General features: G+C 34.6%; 3 protein-coding genes across 9 annotated transcripts; 1 reads left to right on the top strand and 2 right to left on the bottom strand.

Annotated features, from left to right (window-relative positions):
* The first annotated feature begins 3123 nt into the window (after positions 1-3123).
* Positions 3124-7792, top strand: LOC107422385 (probable prolyl 4-hydroxylase 3). Of its 5 annotated transcripts, none has more exons than XM_060817118.1 (8): positions 3135-3546; positions 3651-3735; positions 4603-4700; positions 4779-4876; positions 6160-6289; positions 6410-6597; positions 6795-6884; positions 7410-7792. In XM_060817118.1, the coding sequence occupies exons 1-7, from the start codon at positions 3356-3358 to the stop codon at positions 6866-6868; spliced, it is 864 nt and encodes a 287-aa protein (XP_060673101.1). In that variant the 5' UTR covers positions 3135-3355; the 3' UTR covers positions 6869-6884; positions 7410-7792. The 5 variants fall into 5 exon arrangements, 4 of the variants coding, with proteins under 4 accessions (XP_060673101.1, XP_060673102.1, XP_060673103.1 ...); XM_060817119.1 differs by having other exon boundaries at positions 6795-6871; positions 7404-7792; XM_060817120.1 differs by having other exon boundaries at positions 6795-6871.
* An 801-nt stretch (positions 7793-8593) lies between these two features.
* LOC107422437 (RNA pseudouridine synthase 2, chloroplastic) lies at positions 8594-13113 on the bottom strand. 2 transcript variants are annotated; one of them, XR_003055673.3, is made up of 9 exons: positions 12662-13113; positions 12409-12552; positions 11939-12181; positions 11619-11821; positions 11188-11266; positions 10468-10643; positions 10278-10380; positions 9548-9886; positions 8594-8767 (listed from the first exon to the last, which is right to left on the bottom strand). XR_003055673.3 is itself a non-coding variant. In XM_016031890.4 (8 exons), exons 1-8 carry the CDS (start codon positions 13034-13036, stop codon positions 9881-9883), a joined length of 1329 nt encoding a protein of 442 aa, XP_015887376.1. In that variant the 5' UTR covers positions 13037-13113; the 3' UTR covers positions 9420-9880. The 2 variants fall into 2 exon arrangements, 1 of the variants encoding a protein (XP_015887376.1); XM_016031890.4 differs by lacking the exon at positions 8594-8767 and having other exon boundaries at positions 9420-9886.
* A 334-nt stretch (positions 13114-13447) lies between these two features.
* Positions 13448-17689, bottom strand: LOC107422810 (calcium-dependent protein kinase 29). 2 transcript variants are annotated; one of them, XM_048475434.2, is made up of 8 exons: positions 16652-17689; positions 15453-15611; positions 15067-15219; positions 14727-14842; positions 14218-14385; positions 13976-14103; positions 13754-13853; positions 13448-13657 (listed from the first exon to the last, which is right to left on the bottom strand). In XM_048475434.2, exons 1-8 carry the CDS (start codon positions 17337-17339, stop codon positions 13604-13606), a joined length of 1566 nt encoding a protein of 521 aa, XP_048331391.1. In that variant the 5' UTR covers positions 17340-17689; the 3' UTR covers positions 13448-13603. The 2 variants fall into 2 exon arrangements, with proteins under 2 accessions (XP_048331391.1, XP_015887797.1); XM_016032311.4 differs by having other exon boundaries at positions 15453-15596; positions 16652-17685.
* Between the last annotated feature and the right edge of the window lie 257 nt (positions 17690-17946).

Consider the following 17946-nt stretch of genomic DNA (forward strand, 5'->3'; position numbering starts at 1 on the left):
CAAAACCAAAAGGTAACTCATCCAAAATCATCATTTTGGCACATGCCATCCTACATGCCTCTTTGTTGAAAATAGTAGCTACCAAATTGCTACCACTACCATCGGATTTCCTATCAAAAGTTAAGGTCTTTTGCTTCTTTTCATCTGAGTTATAAGGATTTTTCTAACATTGCTTCATATGATTCCTTAGGGTACTAGTTCCACACTTCTTAGAACCACATGCATAATCCTTATGGCAGTAAATGCATTCACATTTAGGGTCATCAGGATCACCACCTTCTATTTTGATAAAGTGATCCCATACATCACTTGCTGGCCTAGAAGGTTTTTTTTTCCCTAATGGAGGTCGTGGAGGTAATGTAGATTTGGCATCGGAAGGTGTAGGGTTTGACAGTGATGGTAATGGATTTTGACCTATTGGGGTTTGAGAGGAAGGTGCATTAACTGATGATGGGGAATCTGGGTCCATATCAAGCATAACTAGGACACTGTTTACATAAGAGGAAATAGACAGAAACAAGACAGCAATTACACAACAATTTAAAGCCACAAATTCCGCAATCTCAATCAAATTAAATTACAATAAACTAAACAGCAAATAATAGTTTTGCTTCCTTAAATAATAACATAGAACCATCGGGTCCAAGCCCTTTAATCCTTAAACCAAACTACCAACAACTACCAACAATATACATTTTCCCTACCAGCAATTAGCATATTTTCGGAATTGATAGCAACTACCAACAAAATACATTTTTCCTAAACCAAACTATCATACACAGCCACATGAAAATTTTCCAACTACATGCATTATTCACATTAGAACTTTCCATTTAAATCCAGGACCAAATATGCACTAATATAATATCTGCATTAAAAATCCAGGACCAAATATGCACTATGACCAAATATACATCAAAAATTCAGGACCAAGCATACAATATTCCACAATTCCACAAAAACTCAAAATTAAACAGCAGCTAAAAAAATTCCACAATTCCACAAAGACTACAAATTAAATAGCAATTTCAAAATTTCAGTCACAAAGACTCTAAATGTAAGCTAACCTTTAAAAATTGCACAATTCCGACTACACAATTTCAATTCCACAATATTCAGAAATTGCACAATATTCCATAGTTCAAAAAAAAAAAAACTAACAATTAAAAAGTAATTTTTGAAATTCAGAGTCACAATGACTCTGAAATGAAAGCTAACTTATTTAAAATTGGCAACTTTAGGAGTTCAGGGTCACAAAGACTCTGAAATGTAAGCTAACATGTTTAAAATTGTAATTTCAAAAATTTTGGAGTCACAAAGACTCTGAAATGCAAGCAATCTCACAATTTGAATTCAAAACTTCATAGAAAAGAGTTTCAAAGACAATTCACAGATACAATTCAACATTTCACAGACAATTCAGTCTCACAAAAGCTAATCCGATTATTTCCTTCACAAAATTACAAAGAAAGAACAAAATCTATAGTCTATTTATGCAATCACACTTTATCCATCCACAGCCAGTGAGAATTTAAGAGAAAAGAACAACTTACCTTAAGTTATTACAGCTTTAAACACAGGCCACAGAGCCACCCACGAGAATGACACAGCCACAAGCCACGGACCTGCCTCACCTTCAATCCTTCAACTTGAATGGCCAATTTTCTTTTTAATATTAAAATTCAACAGTCATTAAACATTTAATATTTTAGAATTGAGGAAATAATCAAAGAAAAATATATAATTTTGAAATAGTGATTTCTTAGAACTTAAACCCTAAAAGGAAAAAAAATTGGAGAAAATAGAAATTTGCAAAATTACCTTCGAATTAACGTGATTGTTGGTGACCAAATGATGGTAATCGAGGCTTTTGATGGTCTCACAGCTACCGGCCCACCGTAGAGTAACAATGTCTAACAGTTTAGGCTAGGGTTTCGGACAGCTACCTCAAGCTGAGAATGGATAGATTGGAGAGTGAGAGAGTGAGATGAGAGTTAAAAAGATAGAGAGAGAGAGAGAGAGGAGTGAAGAGATCTACAAGAGAACGTTAAATGGTGAGAGATTGCGAGTGAGAGAATGGAAGATAAGGGAGATTACCATTGTCCGAGAGATGGTAGAGGACAGGTGCTCATCAGCCTGAGAGATGGTGAATGGCGACCGAGAGTAACAGCTGAGCAAGGGTTTACCAGAGACAAGAGAAGAGATTGAAAGAAGAGGGGGAGAAGACAGAAGAGAACTTTCGAGACGAGAGCAGAGAGAGAGAGAGTGTTTTTTTTCTTTTATTTACTTTTTGTTTAATATCAAATATAAAATTAATAAAACTATAAACATATTATTATTATATGTATATAAATGTAATTATATATATTTTTTATAATATTTAAAGTATCCGGTTCGGTTCGAACGGTTTGATGATTTTTAATTTAAAAATCGACATTCGAACCGAACCGTCTCCTTCTTTGTTAAATAATAACCGAACCGCCCAACCGAGCGCAACCAATCCGATCCGTAGGCGTTTGGTTCGGTCTGTTTTACCGGTCTGGTTCGGTTTGACTGGGTTTTTACCCACCCCTATCCAAAAATATTTGTGATTTCACAAATATTATCTATATTTTAATTTAATGTTGTATTAGCTTCATTTTAAATTTATTTATAATTTAATTAATGTGTTGATAAACCTTTTGTCTTTTGTTGTTTTAGAACGATTTATGTTTTTGGTTTCTAAAATTGTACAAATAAACAATGGTTGTTTTTTTATTCTAATAAAAAGTAAATGGCATTATACGGTTAAATCAATTTAAAATCCTTTATTTCCATAGAAATGTGGAAAAGAACACCGTAAATTAAAAGAGTGTGACTTTCGAACGCCGACTTGAATTTGTCCGAAAACAATAAAAAAGGAAGACTTCGAAAAATTCTCTAGTAACGGCATCCGGTGTGCAGCACACAAATCCTGAAAATCCATTAGAAAGGCAGGAAACTTAAACCGCGGGTATATAAATTTACCAGAAAACCCATTCAATTAATCAATCCACGTTATTTTAAGGTGTTATTCACAAAAAGATAATGGGGAAATTAGTATTTGCGCGTCCCCTTATAAATTACCTCCCATTTTTTGAAACCAATAAATAACGTACCCGCTCTTAAAAACGATCCAATATTGCTTCAATCTCAGTTTGGATTCTGATAGCTTTGCGTCTCACAGAGAAATTAACAAGAAAAAGGGAAAAAAAGAAAAAAAAAAAAGAAAAAAAAAAAAGAGAATTCAAAGAGTCTCAAGGAAGGTATCGTTCTTGTATAAGATATAGAATTTTGGATTCTCCGAACGAACTTAGGGCTTCGATCTCCTTCCACAATGGCGAAGGCGAGGTATGCTCGGTCGCAGAGCAAGAGATTATCGACGTTCAAGCTCGTCTTGTCAATGCTATTCATGCTAACGGTTGTGCTTCTGATGCTTTTCGCTCTCGGAATCGTATCGCTTCCGGTCAGCTCAGACGAAGCTCCGCTCAACGATATCAGTTCCTTTAGGCGCAGGGCAGTTGAGAGGTGTGTATTTCTCTCACAATTGCAAGGATTCTCTAAATTTGATCTGTTTGGAGTTAGATTCTGGTTAAAATTCTTAATACCGAGAGTTTTGATTGATTTTCCAGGGCCGAGGGTTTAGGTAGGAGAGGAGATCAGTGGACAGAGATTCTTTCTTGGGAACCTAGAGCCTTTATCTATCACAATTTTTTGGTTAGTTTTCTTCTTTACGTGTTTTTTTCCTTCATTATTTCTTCAATTTTCTAATTGATTTGAAAACTTTGCTCTTCTGTCTTATCTACGTATGATACTGCCGGTTTCTTTGTTGTTTCGCTTTGGTTTAGCTTTTGCGGTATTGATTTTTTTAGGCATGCGGTCTTATGATTTATGAACGGCATTGGTTATTCACTTTTAGTTTATTTTATTTATTAAATTATTTATTTTTAAGTCTGTGAAGGAAATGTAAAACTGGTTTTGTAGAGTCTACAAGGATTTTATAAGTAGAATTTGTAGATAAAGAAATCTGAAGAGAGAGTTTCCAGAGTTCTGTGTTCTGATTGGAAATGCTTAACAGTTGAAAGGATGGGAGCTCTGAATTGAATACATATATAACTACACAATATTTTATGTGTAAATGCGCAATAGTTGGAAGGATTGGCGCTTTGTGTTGAATAACATTATAACTATACAATCTTTTATGTGGAAAAAGATAGTCGTAACTGAGCCTTTAAGTTATTATAGTTTAGAAACAATTGTCTATAAAACAATATGTGGCAACTTTGTTTCGCTAAAACATCGACAAACAAGTTCAAACAAAAGATCTACTCTCTCTCTCTCTCTCTCTCTCTCTCTCTCTCTCTTATATGCTGACGGTGGACCTCACATATCTGTAGATGTCTCATATGTGATATGTCAATCATGAAGATTTGATTTTATCAGTTTCATCTTCGTCTGCTGGTAAATGGCCTTTGAATTTGGTTTGAAGTCGTGCTGTTCACTTTTAACTTTTCTGGTCTGCATGTTGATGTCTGTTAAAAATCAAGGAAAATGCATTTTAATTCTCGGTATCATTTTGAACAGTCGAAGGAAGAATGTGAATACTTAATAGGTCTTGCTAAACCGCATATGGCAAAATCCACAGTGGTTGATAGCGCAACTGGACGGAGCAAAGATAGCAGGTCTGTTCCTTCAAAGAAACTTGTTGCTGAGAGTTGATATGTAAACATTATCTATATACTAACATATCTTGTATGCAGGGTGCGCACAAGCTCTGGAATGTTTCTTAAGAGAGGACGTGATAAGATAATTAGGGATATTGAGAAGAGAATAGCAGACTTTACTTTCATTCCTGTAGGTACGATATTTAGCGAGTGACTTGCACCTTTATTTATATCTAGATCTATGCTCTGCCTCCGCCGATCAAACTTATTTATTTCTTTGGTTCATATGGTCTGTATGAAGAATTAAATTAGAAAAAGGCTAAATAGGTCTGTAATTTCTGTTGCTTTGGTGCGACCTTTTCTGACTTTTTCTGAACTTTTTGGTTTTGCTTTTTTACCATTTTTAACAGGCTGATATCCTATTAGTTAAAATAAATACTACTAATGTCACTTGTACATTCTGTATTTGTTGGTATTACAGATGCTCGCAAATGAAATGTATCTATTTCTTAGTTTCTTTAAAGTTCCATCACCATATTTCATGTTTATCTTTGTGTTATTTCAGGTTCAGATGAGAATTAGCATTCTCATTTTCATTTTTATGGTTTATTTTGTGATTCTTGGTGTTACATTAACATAATAAAATGATAACTTGAATGAATTCTGAAAAACAATGGGACAAATTTAGAGTCAAGTAGCTGTTATTTCTTGTGTTATGGTAGTCATACTACCGCTCAACCCAACATATCCTACTCTGTGGAAGATTATTTTAATGTCTGATAGACATACAAGCAGATACATTTTTGTGAAAGTTTGAAGGAATATTTACTTTTGCCCTTTCTTTACTCCATATTTCTTAGAACTCTTTTTCCATTTGTTAGTAGAGAATATATCTCCAAGTGTCTATTATTACTTGGCCCTTGGTGCATGAACTGTCTCCAAGTGTCTATTATTTCTTAGCTCTTTTTTTCCATTTGTTAGAGCATTCCCAAGAGACTCTTTAAGGTAAAAGAGTATATTCTTTATAATAAAGAGTATCTTTTAAAATAACTAGTAAAATTTGAAAATGCTCTCCAACAAACTCTCTATTAAGCTATTTATTTTTATTTTTTCTATAAACATTTATTGTTTTACTTGTAGCCTCTCTCTTTTATATAAGTTACTTACCATTTAAATATTATAATAGTGGCATATGAGAATGTGTTACATTCAATTAAATAAATATAATATTGACATAAAAAATGGTTTTGACTCTCTACATATGGAGAGCCAAACCAATTCTTTATATTAAAAAGTCAAAATAAAGAGTTCATTGGAGTTCTTTTTTAAATATTGTCTCTTTAAAATGAAGAGAATGCCACATTTAAAGATTCTTTGGGGATGCTCTTAGTAGGGAATATATTTTCAAGTGTATTATTATTTCTTGATCCTTGGGGCATGAACTGTAACATGCTTAAGCTGATATCACAATTTTCAGAGCATGGTGAAGGTCTTCAAGTTCTCCACTATGAAGTTGGGCAAAAATACGATGCTCATTTTGATTACTTCCTTGATGAGTTCAACACAAAGAATGGAGGTCAAAGGATTGCTACTCTCCTAATGTATCTGTATGAGTGCACTCTTTCCTATTTATATGTTTAATATAGTCACTTCAGTGTTTGAATTTATATGTGTCTCATATTGGTACTTCTATTTTTCTGTTTTTCATTTTTTGAGCATTGATTTAGGTCCGATGTTGAAGAAGGGGGTGAGACTGTATTTCCTTCGGCAAAGGGAAATATCAGTTCTGTGCCTTGGTGGGATGAGTTATCTGAATGTGGTAAAAAGGGACTTGCAGTGAAACCCAAAATGGGTAATGCATTGCTATTTTGGAGCATGCGGCCTGATGCTACTCTAGATCCATCGAGTTTACATGGTTAGCCATCATCCAATTTTTCCATTTTGGTTGAAGCTTGATTGGTTTTCCATTTCAAGAGGAAAGAATCTGACCTGTTTATTGTTGTGGAGATGGGATGATAGGAAGTTATATTTTATGTTTATTATCAGCAAGGTTTCAGTCATCCAACAGTTGCAGTGATCAAAGATTTTGATTCGTGATATGGTTTGTGACAGGTGGGTGTCCTGTGATAAAAGGGAACAAGTGGTCATCTACGAAGTGGATGCATCTTGAGGAGTACAAAGTATAGCAGGTTGTACTTGAAGGTACTTCTTGATGCTTAAGCATTTAGCATTTTGATAAATATTGTAGTTGTTCTTCATTTCATTATTATTTCCATGTTTGACCAAATTGTTTCATATAATTTTCTATTCTAGATTAATTTGATCACCTAATATTGCCTTAAATAAGATATTGTCGGTGACCTTGGGAAAGGTTACCGAGCCACTGATAATATCTAAGGTAATGGCTTTTGGGTCCAAAAGGGAGTGAACAGCGGTTTTTGACATGTAGATGTGGTTCTTATAAAACTTGACTATATAAAATTTGACTTTGTGGCATCTTTGGGAAGTTTACATCTGTTCGCTAAATTCTCTTCTCTTATGTTTTGATTTAATTTTTGTCCGTCGTAGTGAATAAGCATCTATGTTCGATCATTTTATGCTGAGGAAAATCCGAAAGATTTTCAATGACCTTGTTACTTTTACTGTGATAAGTTTATTTTCTTGCCTTTTTACTGCATGGACAGTAATCTTTCAAATGCCTTGGTCCTTATTATATGTCAGCTGTAGGAGATGTAGAGTTCGTCATTGTTGATAAAATACTGTAACAAAGATCGATATTGTGTTATTGTGGAGCGTCCCCACTGCCATGGAAGCAAAGCATATTCCTAATTCAGATTCCTTCATACATTCCTTGTTGACGTCGCTTCTCTGACATTCTAACTGGCATTCAGGTTAAGTTGCCCTCACTGCCTCCTTTATAAAACTTCCATTTTAAGAGATAGGAATACGAGTTTGAAGTGATTGGTGATGGTTTTTATGTAAATTAGCAAAGGTATTTTTGTTGTACCAATCGAAAAAATAAAATGCTTCAGTTACCGTATTTAGAGGCTCACCTTTTTCCTTTGTTTTATGATTTTCAGTTAAAAGATAAAAATTCCAGTTGGTAGCCATTTTTGTTTTTCTTATTTAGTATATTTGTCTTATATTACTTTTCAATTTTTTCTAAAATTATTTAAAAGTAAAATAAATAACCAAAAAGTTGAATGATAATTGATAATTAAAAAGTATTAAAAATGAGTGTTGGGTATAACTTAAACACATAAATAATATATATATATATATATATTGAAATAAGCGCTTATGTAATTAATTTAACAAAAATTGTACAGGAAGAAAAAGTCTCTTTTAATTAGTTTTTATTATTTTGTAGGGTCTCCTATGTAATTTAACATTAACTTTTTAGGGTTTTTATTGTTAACTTTTTTAAAATAGGGAATTTTATTGTTGATTAACATAAAAAAAGTTCAAAGGGACCAAATCAAACTATTTTGGTTTGGATAACTTTTAATCCAAATCAAATCAAACTTATTATATATAATTTTTTAATATTTTTAAATTGTTTAATTTAAGATAATAATAACAATTAATTCAAATTATTAATAAATATTATTATTTTAAAATTTTTATAAAATATAAAATAATAAACAATTTTTTCGATCGGCTCAATTTGGTTTTGAGAAAAACAAATATAAGAAATCAGTTGAACCGAATTGACATCCATGCCTGAATGCTTTTTAAAAAGGAAATCCACGGATAAACATGGGAAGTCAACAAACAGCTATACGCAGGACCCTTGCTTATGGATTTCTTTTTTCTTTTTTTTTTTATAATAAAGGTATATTATATTGAATATTTTTTTATGTTTTTTTTAATTGCAATTGCTTCATGAAATTATAAAAATATAAAAAATATAAATACGAAAATATCCAATAATGTAAAAAATATAAATACAAAAATATTCGATTATAATAAAAAAAATTTTAAAAATATATAGTGTAATATATTTTATTTTTTATTTTATTTTATTTTTCTTGGATCAACAGTTCGGACTCCTGTAGGGGAAACCATTTTCCCAACAGAACCATCTGCAGACACAAATGTCAGCATGAGCCAAATTTTAAGAACTTTAACTAGGAGTCAAATTTTAATAACTTCAATTATATGGATAGTTACAGTGATGTCAGGGTCAAGATATATAATATGCAAATTTGCACCGAAAACCGGCCCAATTCAATTTTCATTTACTAAACTGCTATCATTTGCTTTTCAAAAATGTAGTCTTTAGTTCTTCAAAAATAAATTCACCAAGATACATATCAAAAGCTATTGTCAATATTTTATTGATTAATATATGAATATAATTTAGTCATAGATAAATAAACTTTTAAAGTAATAACTATAATTAAACATAAATTAATCAAATATTAAAATATGATAATTTGGTATACACCGCGCTATGTTTATTTAATGCCGCTTCACATTTTCCTCCGTTTATTTATTTTTTTTTTTTAAAAAAAAAGTTGCTAATATATCTCCTGCCGAAAAGGTGTCGTTTTTAATTGATTTATTTATTTTGAAATAAAAAAATAAACAATGTCTTAAAGTTGTAAACTTTTTTCCTAAAGCATTTGAAATCATGCTTTACGATCTTTCAATATCATACACATAATAACGTTTTCATATTTTAATTTCCGACCATTTCAAATTATATGCCAAATGGACTTTTAACCCTAAAGATTGTCAAAATAAATTTTTAATACCGATAAGAGAGCGAATACAATCTAAATTGGCATTGGTTTTCAAAAATTACTAGAAATTATGCCCACCTAGTAACATAAGTTTAAAAAATAGCAATTGGAAATTACCTTTGGGAAGAGAACTTGCGATGCGATAGATAAAAAATACTCCCACAAGCATGATATTTATGATGACCTATTTTTCATCCTTTTCGAAAGAGATTAATTAAGGGCGTCAACATTTTGGGCGCCCCTCTTGCTCAGTTGCTTGATTTAGAGAGCCCAGTATTGAAGTCAGAAGATGATCAACTCTAGCTCGCTACCCTCTTCACTAGTACCTTTTTACGGGCTTGAGTGGTCTGCTTAGTTTCTACCACTACTGGTAATCTCCATCCCATCAGGTTGCTTGTGGAAAGCTAGCACCCAGAAAGGGTAAACAAAAGAATTTAGCCGTTCCTAGAATCATGGCTGCAGATCAAACGCTTTGATTTTCAGATAGGGCAAAATTCAATTTCATTATTTAGCTGAACTAAATTTTCCTATGCCATATAATTGAGTTAATTATTCATAAGCGGTTACACGATAAATGGTTTGAGTACATAAACCCTGCAGGTTGGTCACCTGAGGACATAACAAATAAAGAAGGCGAGGAGAGGAGGGTGTTTTATGTGGATTAGTTACTGTAACAAATCTAACACCAGCATTCTCGGAGCTCTAACTAGTCCTTTTTTACCAAAATCCCAGGGTTCCATCACCTAGTATTAATGTAAGGGGGTGGGCATATCTCATATTGATATTTATGAATATTAAACACAGGGATACGTAATACTAATATTTATGAAGCACTTGAAGAAAATACCTTTGCAGTGCTAAATTTACGGAGTTGGTTCAATATCTCAGCAAAATCTGAAGGTGGTGGGCATGAAAAGTGTATGTTCTTCCCTGTATGTGGATGTTTAAACCTACAAAGCAATGGTCAAACATCAATACTTAAAACCTAAACAATGTTAAAAGGAGAAGCAATATTGTACGCTGTGCTAAATCCTTACCTCAGAGCCATAGCATGAAGACATGGCCTCTCAAACTCAGAGACCAACTGTGAAAGTTGGCCATGACAGCTAGAAGGCGTTCTGGGCCAAAGTAGTGACAAAGCCATGCTCTTGGTCCCTCCATACAACTCATCGCCTAATAGAGGAATACCCAAATGCTTTGCATGTGCACGGATCTACTTCAGAAACATGAAAAGAAGTTAAAGCTCCTTGAACATAGAGCACATCAGATTTTACATTTCAATTCTGATAATTATACTGAAATCAAAATTCAGAGTGTTAGAATTCATCATCTAGATCATCCAGCACAACCTAACTCAGTTCATAGTTTTAATAAATTTACAACAAAACCAAATGATTGATCAATCCAAATTCTAATGCACAAATTTTTAGACATAATCCAAATATGTGAAGTTACTGGGTATTTATAATTCACTACTTGCTTCCAATTTAAAATAAGAAGATTTTAAAAGGGAACAACAGAAAGGGTATAAACAGTTCCCAGGAAACAACATTATTGTTCATCTCAAAAGAACATGCAAGTCAGGCTAAACTTAAGAAAATTGTTCATCAGTCAGTAAGGTTTCAAAAGCATATTGTAACCTATTTCATTATATTTGTTTCAAAAAACAACTTATTTCATTATGTGGTTATTCATAAATCCTGAATATTCCTTACTGTATTAATTGAATGGACAAAACTATCGAATTGTACACCCACCTGATGAGTGCGCCCAGTTTCCAATCTCCACTCAACCAATGCAGAACCACCACCAGCAAGTACTTCAATTACTTTGTACCTGAAAAAGCTCAAACCAACTTTTAATACATATAATGCATCCATTAGAACCTGAAAAGATTTTAGCTTCATTAAATCTCATCACGTTCACTGTTGAGGGACAGAAATTTTACTTTCTAAAATTTTCTACACAACTTGCAGAGTACAAAATGACCAATGGCAGTACTTGGAAAATCACTATAGGTTTCATATCAAAGGATCATAAAGTTTGACTGACAATAGAATCTCACCTAAATTCTTAAGCAGTTTTGCTTTCCTATTAAGATTAAAATCCATAAAGTAACATGAAATATAACATCTAGCAATCTAAATAGCTTAATTAACCTGGAAATAAACGAAGAGCCATACATCACCTACTAGCAGCATGCCGTCCCTGTTTACTTTTAATTGGTCCTGGTATAGCAGTCATACGAATCCGATTGTTTGAATCACGACCAATCGGAATATCAACACGTCCAGCAAGGGGAGATGGTACTCCAGATGTAAGACTTATGTATACTCTATGGATTGTGTGTAACTTGAATTGATCAGATAAATGTGCATGAGAAAGTTCATTCTGCCATCAGAATAACAAACAAAAAAGGAACAGTAAAAATTCATATCGATCTCAATTCTCACTGAATATTTAGCCAAAGTAATAATACAAGCAACTTTAACCAACTTATTCCATTACTTTTGCAACAACAAGCAATCCACTAGTTCCTTTGTCCAATCTGTGCACAATTCCTGGACGCACGGATGCTTGACATGTGCTAGAACTTTGATCCACAGAGAAGTAGCCTAATCCATCATCACAATTATCCTCAGAATCAGAAAGACCATCGTGATTTGAAAATGCAACCGTTGGTAGGCTGCAATGGTGAAGAATTCCATTTACTAATGTTCCTGTAGCATTTCCAGGTGCTGGATGAACAACCTAACTCACAGGACAAGAATGTAATTTCATCACAAGAACCAAAACCGCAAGGTTCATCAGAGCATAAAAACATTCAACTCAACAAACAAGAGAAAAATTGAAAGAACTCAATCATAACAAAATGAGAATTTATGAACCTAAATAATTTTCTAAAAAAGAAACAAAAGCATGAATTATTCAAACAGATTAGTCGATAGTGACAAACAGTCCAGAGGTAGCCGCCGTACCATGTGTGCTGGTTTGTTAACAACGAGAACGTGATCATCTTCATAGACAATATCCAAAGGTATATTTTCAGGTTCGGCTCTCAACGGTTGCAACTCCGAAATTGTGCAATTCACTCTGTCACCAGCTTTGACATTATGCGAAACCTGCATTAATAAACTCAAAACAGATCGATTATAGATCCAATTTTAAAATAAAAAATAAAAAAAGAAGAAGAATAAAGTCGGAATAACCATGCGGACTGAAGCAAGTTACCTTATCAACGATCCGGCCATTAACACTAACAAGTCCGGATCGGATGCTGGACTGAACGCGCGCTCTACTGATGCCGCTAACTCGAGAAGAAATCCAAGAATCGAGCCTGAGCTTGCGAGAATCGACAGCCACAGTCTCCTCCAACCGCACGCCGCTGTAATTGTTCCTATGACCGGCAAGAGCCTCGTCGTTTCCGTCGGAAATTGATACTCCGGTGGAAGTAGAAGTGGCTCTAAGGATTCTTGAAATCCTAGAAGTAGACGCAAAAGGAGGACAGGCTGTAATCTTAGGGTTTGGAGGGAAGAAAACGAAGAAGAGAGAAGGTGAAGTGACGAAAGCCTTTGTTAAAGGAGCGGGGAAACAGAAGGTAAGCATTTCGCTCCTTCTCTATAATCGTCTAACCATATCTTAAGAGGGAAAAGAGCGGCGTCATCTTATATTAGAAGTTCTCGCTCCGTTCATTTATTTAAAAGAACAATAAATAATTAAAAATAAAAAATCCGTTTGCTCCTGAAATCCGTGTGATACGACGACGTACATTTAACTAAACAAAAATGCCGGAGGAAAATATTTTTTGTTGAAAAATATAATAAATTGTTTTTAAAAAATAAAAAACAAAAATTGGAAAAATGCATCAAGTTAACTTTTATGTTGCAATTGTAAGCCATCTATGCGTGTTCGTTCCAAATTGGAATCAAAAGTAATTGATTTTATTTTTCAATTTCTGGCTTTTATACTTGGTTTTCAAGATTTTACTTATCATTTTTTTTTTTTTGGCTTTTATAATTTGTTCACACTTGAAACCATATGCTTATTCATGCATTTGAAATTACAAGGCTACTCAAAGGCAACACCCATAGAGCTTTAATTGACTTTTATTTACAAGCTCATTGTATGCTACAAGCGATAATTAACTCTCTATCGCTGTTTCTCTTCATAATCTTATGTTCCCCTTCTCATCATGTCTACGAACTCTTGGTAATTGATTCTACCATCCTACATACAAAAATCCCACCAAAAAAGTTAGATAACAGAAAGATAAAATTAAAAATTATTTACATTAAATTATTAAAATACAGAAAAAAACTTTACCTTATCAGTATCGACATCATTAATGATTTCATCTATAGTTTCCTCATCCCCCATACCATAGTCAGACATAGCTTGTCTTAGCTCATCTCTTGTGATAAACCTGCAAGGAACCAAAACCAAGTGAATAAAATAATGAAATCTCTCAACTAATTCCAACCCTCTTTCTGATTCGTAAAAAGTAAAAGCTCCAGGAATATTTTCAACTTGGAATTGTACACTAACCCACTGCCATCTTTGTCGAAAAATTGGAAAGCCTTATACAAGTTTTCTTCCTTCTCAAGCCTGTGCCGATGCATTGTAGCCGTAATGAATTCTATGTAATCAATGGTCCCACTCTTATCCACATCGGCCTGAAAGGAAGAAAGGAGAAACAGTTCTTAGTGACCTGAAGAAAGAACACATCTAATATGACCTTCGTTTTGTTGAAGAAGAAGATAATACTGCATTGGTTTAATAGTACTCACAGCATCCATCAGCTGCTTTATCTCTGATTCAGTAAGTTTGGATCCGAGCCTGGATAATCCCGTTTTGAGTTCTTCCAATGTGATTGTACCGCTTCCATCTGTGTCCATGTTATTGAACATTTGTTTCAAGCCCTGGATTTCTTCTGATGACAGGTTTTCTGCTATTACCTTCCAAACATTCCAAGAACAATTTATTATGTTTTGATTAAAAAAAGCAAAACCAAAAAACAAACACGCACATATAGATTTGGAAATACTTATTTCTTGGCCTAACTAAAGTGGTTTAATAAAACAAATACCCAATAGCAAAGAATCTATTGGTGACGTGCATTTTTTATATCCAAGACTTTCCAGGTTGAACCAGATTTTATGAAGATTTCGTTTCGTAGCTAACTCCATTCTAATGCTAGAGACTTCTGATCATATGAGACATCATTGAAACATTTTAACCCTCAGCCACAAAACAATTTAATCAAATGAAATTTTGCATTCTGTACATTAAATCATACCTTTAGAGCAAGTTTCTTCAGTTTGTTCATTGCCCTGAACTGCTTCATCCTAATTAGAACAGCACTGTCAATAGGTTTGTCAGATGCTTCACCATCTTCCTTCAACCATTGGTGTTCTGGTTAAAATGTATCAGCAAAAAAAATTAACAGTCTGCTACATGTAACATGTCTGTATATTACTCTACATAATTTGACTGAATGGCTTGAATCCTTTACGATGAAATTGTCTAATAAACCAATTATCTAAAGATGAATAACCGATGTGGCTTGCCAAAGTGAACACGTAGAACGGATACAAAATGTTTGCCTGTTAACTGTTGATGAGCAAATATTTACTTACGAAGGGCGTCAGCTGCAGTAATCCTTTTCTGAGGGTTCATCGTCAACATTTTCTTGACAAGATCCTTTGCAGAAGCTGATATAGAGGGCCATGGTGGGCTTTGCAAGTCAAGTTTGCCTTCTAAAATTGCTTCAAATATCCCTTTCTCGGTCTCTAAAATAGCAAAGTTTTAATACACATGTCAAAACCATAGAATTAATTAGAAGAAATTAATAACAACTAGCCTGAACAGAGAGATAACGATTTTAGACAAATAAGAAAAACTGTTCCTCTTTCTAAGCTAGCCTCATCAAAGTACAAGCTTTCAGTCCCTCACAATTTTTTCAGTTTCGAATCACTCACTGACTACAAAATACAATCAATATAAGGAACCAAAATATACCTACCAGCCCAAAATGGAGGCACACCGCTAAGAAGTATGTATAAAATGACTCCCGCACTCCATACATCTATCTCCTTCCCATAATTACGCTTCAAGACTTCTGGGGCCACATAATATGCGCTTCCAACAACGTCCTTGTACACTTTCCCTGGTAAAATGTTAACTTCAAATTTCATTATAAGCATATGATGAAACTGAATCCCACATACAAAGTCAAACATAATAACTCTTGAGATATGCCCTTGCATTGTCATCGATACACACATACACCTTGCATTTCCTATGGTCACTGCAGTTTCCATTATCGTGAAATTTCCTGTCACTTAATACTAATAGTCGCTTTTACGAAAATTAACATGTTTCATGGTTTGTGCATATCATGTACATCAAATTTCTAGAGATTAGCAATCAAGCTTTTGCTCCTTTAAGACTGGGGAGCATGGCAGTTCAATTTTTTGCCGCTCAGTATGGGTGGTCAAAAAGAGTGGAGCCCATTAAAAAAGGGAGTTAATAAGACGTTAAATTTGTAGCCACAGTTTCATATATGATTTTAATAGATCTTTTTCCAATCATGGTCTTGGCCACTACCTTCAGTGGTGTTATTTTGATGGTCAATTAATTCCAGTCACTAAAACGTATCCACCAGGTGTCGGATAGGCTAGTGCGTAATTTGTCATGAATGTCTCTTGATGTGATCTGCCACATGATATCTCATTTTGTATTACCTTATCCTCCTTTTATACACAGAAATCGTTGACTTGGTAAACCAGCCCCTTTCGAATTGACCTGGTCGGGTTGACCCCAAATGACTCTAGAGCAAAATTTACGCAAGTTTGGACTTTGGACTATTAACACCGATATACAATTATTATCATAATAATTAAAGTCCAAGCTCCAACAGAAATGAAAAACAAAAAATTCAGCATAGAAAATTGTGTGGAGATAGGCCTAACATACATATCCAAAACCCTACGATTTATGTGAACACAAACGGTGTTCTGTTCCTACCTAAATTACAGAAGGCATTTTAGTTGATTTTCCTCGAAAACATTGGAAGCTTGTATCAATTTGATAATTAAAAATCCAAGACTCTTAAGAAAACCAGAAACTCACGAAAACTAAACTTATTATTAAATTAATAAGCAGGGAATGTAAACATGTTAACTTGCATAATCAAAAAATTAGGAGACTGACTTGACTAACCTTGCTCGATGAAGACAGAGAGTCCAAAATCGGTGGCCTTTAGAGGGGAATCCGGGTCCTTACTGACGTGCAAGAAATTCTCAGGCTTCAAGTCTCTATGCATCACCCCCATAAAATGACAAGCATGAACCACGTTCACAATCTGCCTGCAAATGGTAGCAGCTTCGAGCTCGGAATAGCTCCCTTTGGCAATAATCCGATCGAAAAGCTCGCCTCCCGAGCACAACTCCATCACCAGATGCACACTGTGGCGGTCCTCATAAGCGCCCCTGAATTCAACAATATTCGGCTGCCCAGTGAGGTGCTGGAGTATGTGAATTTCCCTCCTGACATCCTCAACGTCCTTGTTCGTCACAAGCTTCCTTCTGGCGATAGACTTGCACGCGTACTGTCTACCCGTCGCCTTCTCGGTACAAAGATAGGTGATCCCAAACTGGCCCCTTCCCAGTTCTTTATCGAGGGTGTAAATAGAGGACAGGTCGACATACGGTTTGCGCAAAATGGGTCCAATCTCAGACTCTGGAATCTTAGAAAATGACTCAGGAAGCCCTGGTGGTCTTGGTCTTGATGGGGTTGGGTTGAACGGCTCTTGGGTTCTCTGGTTTGAATCTCGGAACCGATGAGGTGATGAATCAGAGGAGGATGAGATTGGGATTTCTCTGGACCATTTGGAGAAACAGTGTCCCATTTGGGAGAGATGGGCTTGCTTGTCGAAGGAAAAAAAAAGCGAGCGACAGAGAGCAAGAGAGAAAGATAGATGGAGTGAGTTTGAGGTGGTGCAGTGGAATTGAATTTACGAAGAAATGTTTTGGTTATATTGGGTGCAACACGTTTCAGAGCAGAGTATTTATGTGTTGTTGTCTTGCTTGTACTACTTTTGTTTGTGCTTTGCTTTTCCCCGTTGGATGGTCTTGAGCATCATTCTCCCAACACATCTTCGCTCAGAGACGCTTTGAAAAAGAGAGAGAAAAAGTGGGTGCCCGTTTCTTCTTCTGGAGCTAACTTTAGTGTTAATACGCGTTTCCTGAGACCGTTTTGTTTAGATTTATATTAGTAACTACATTTATAATTCCTATAAACCCACACAAACAGGTGGCGTTCCCCGACCAAAAAAATATAATAAACAAATAAGATCATTTCCGGACCCAACATTGTGGCCCATGGGCCACGGACCACGAGACCTGGACACCTAAAACTGCCTCCCTTCTCAGCTCCCACGGAAGGAAAACAAAAATGAAAAAAAAAAAAAAAAAAAAAAGGGAGTAACGAAAGGGGCAGATATTTTAATTGGCGTT

The sequence above is a fragment of the Ziziphus jujuba genome, chromosome 5, assembly GCF_031755915.1.
Source record: "Ziziphus jujuba cultivar Dongzao chromosome 5, ASM3175591v1".
Taxonomy (NCBI): domain Eukaryota; kingdom Viridiplantae; phylum Streptophyta; class Magnoliopsida; order Rosales; family Rhamnaceae; genus Ziziphus; species Ziziphus jujuba.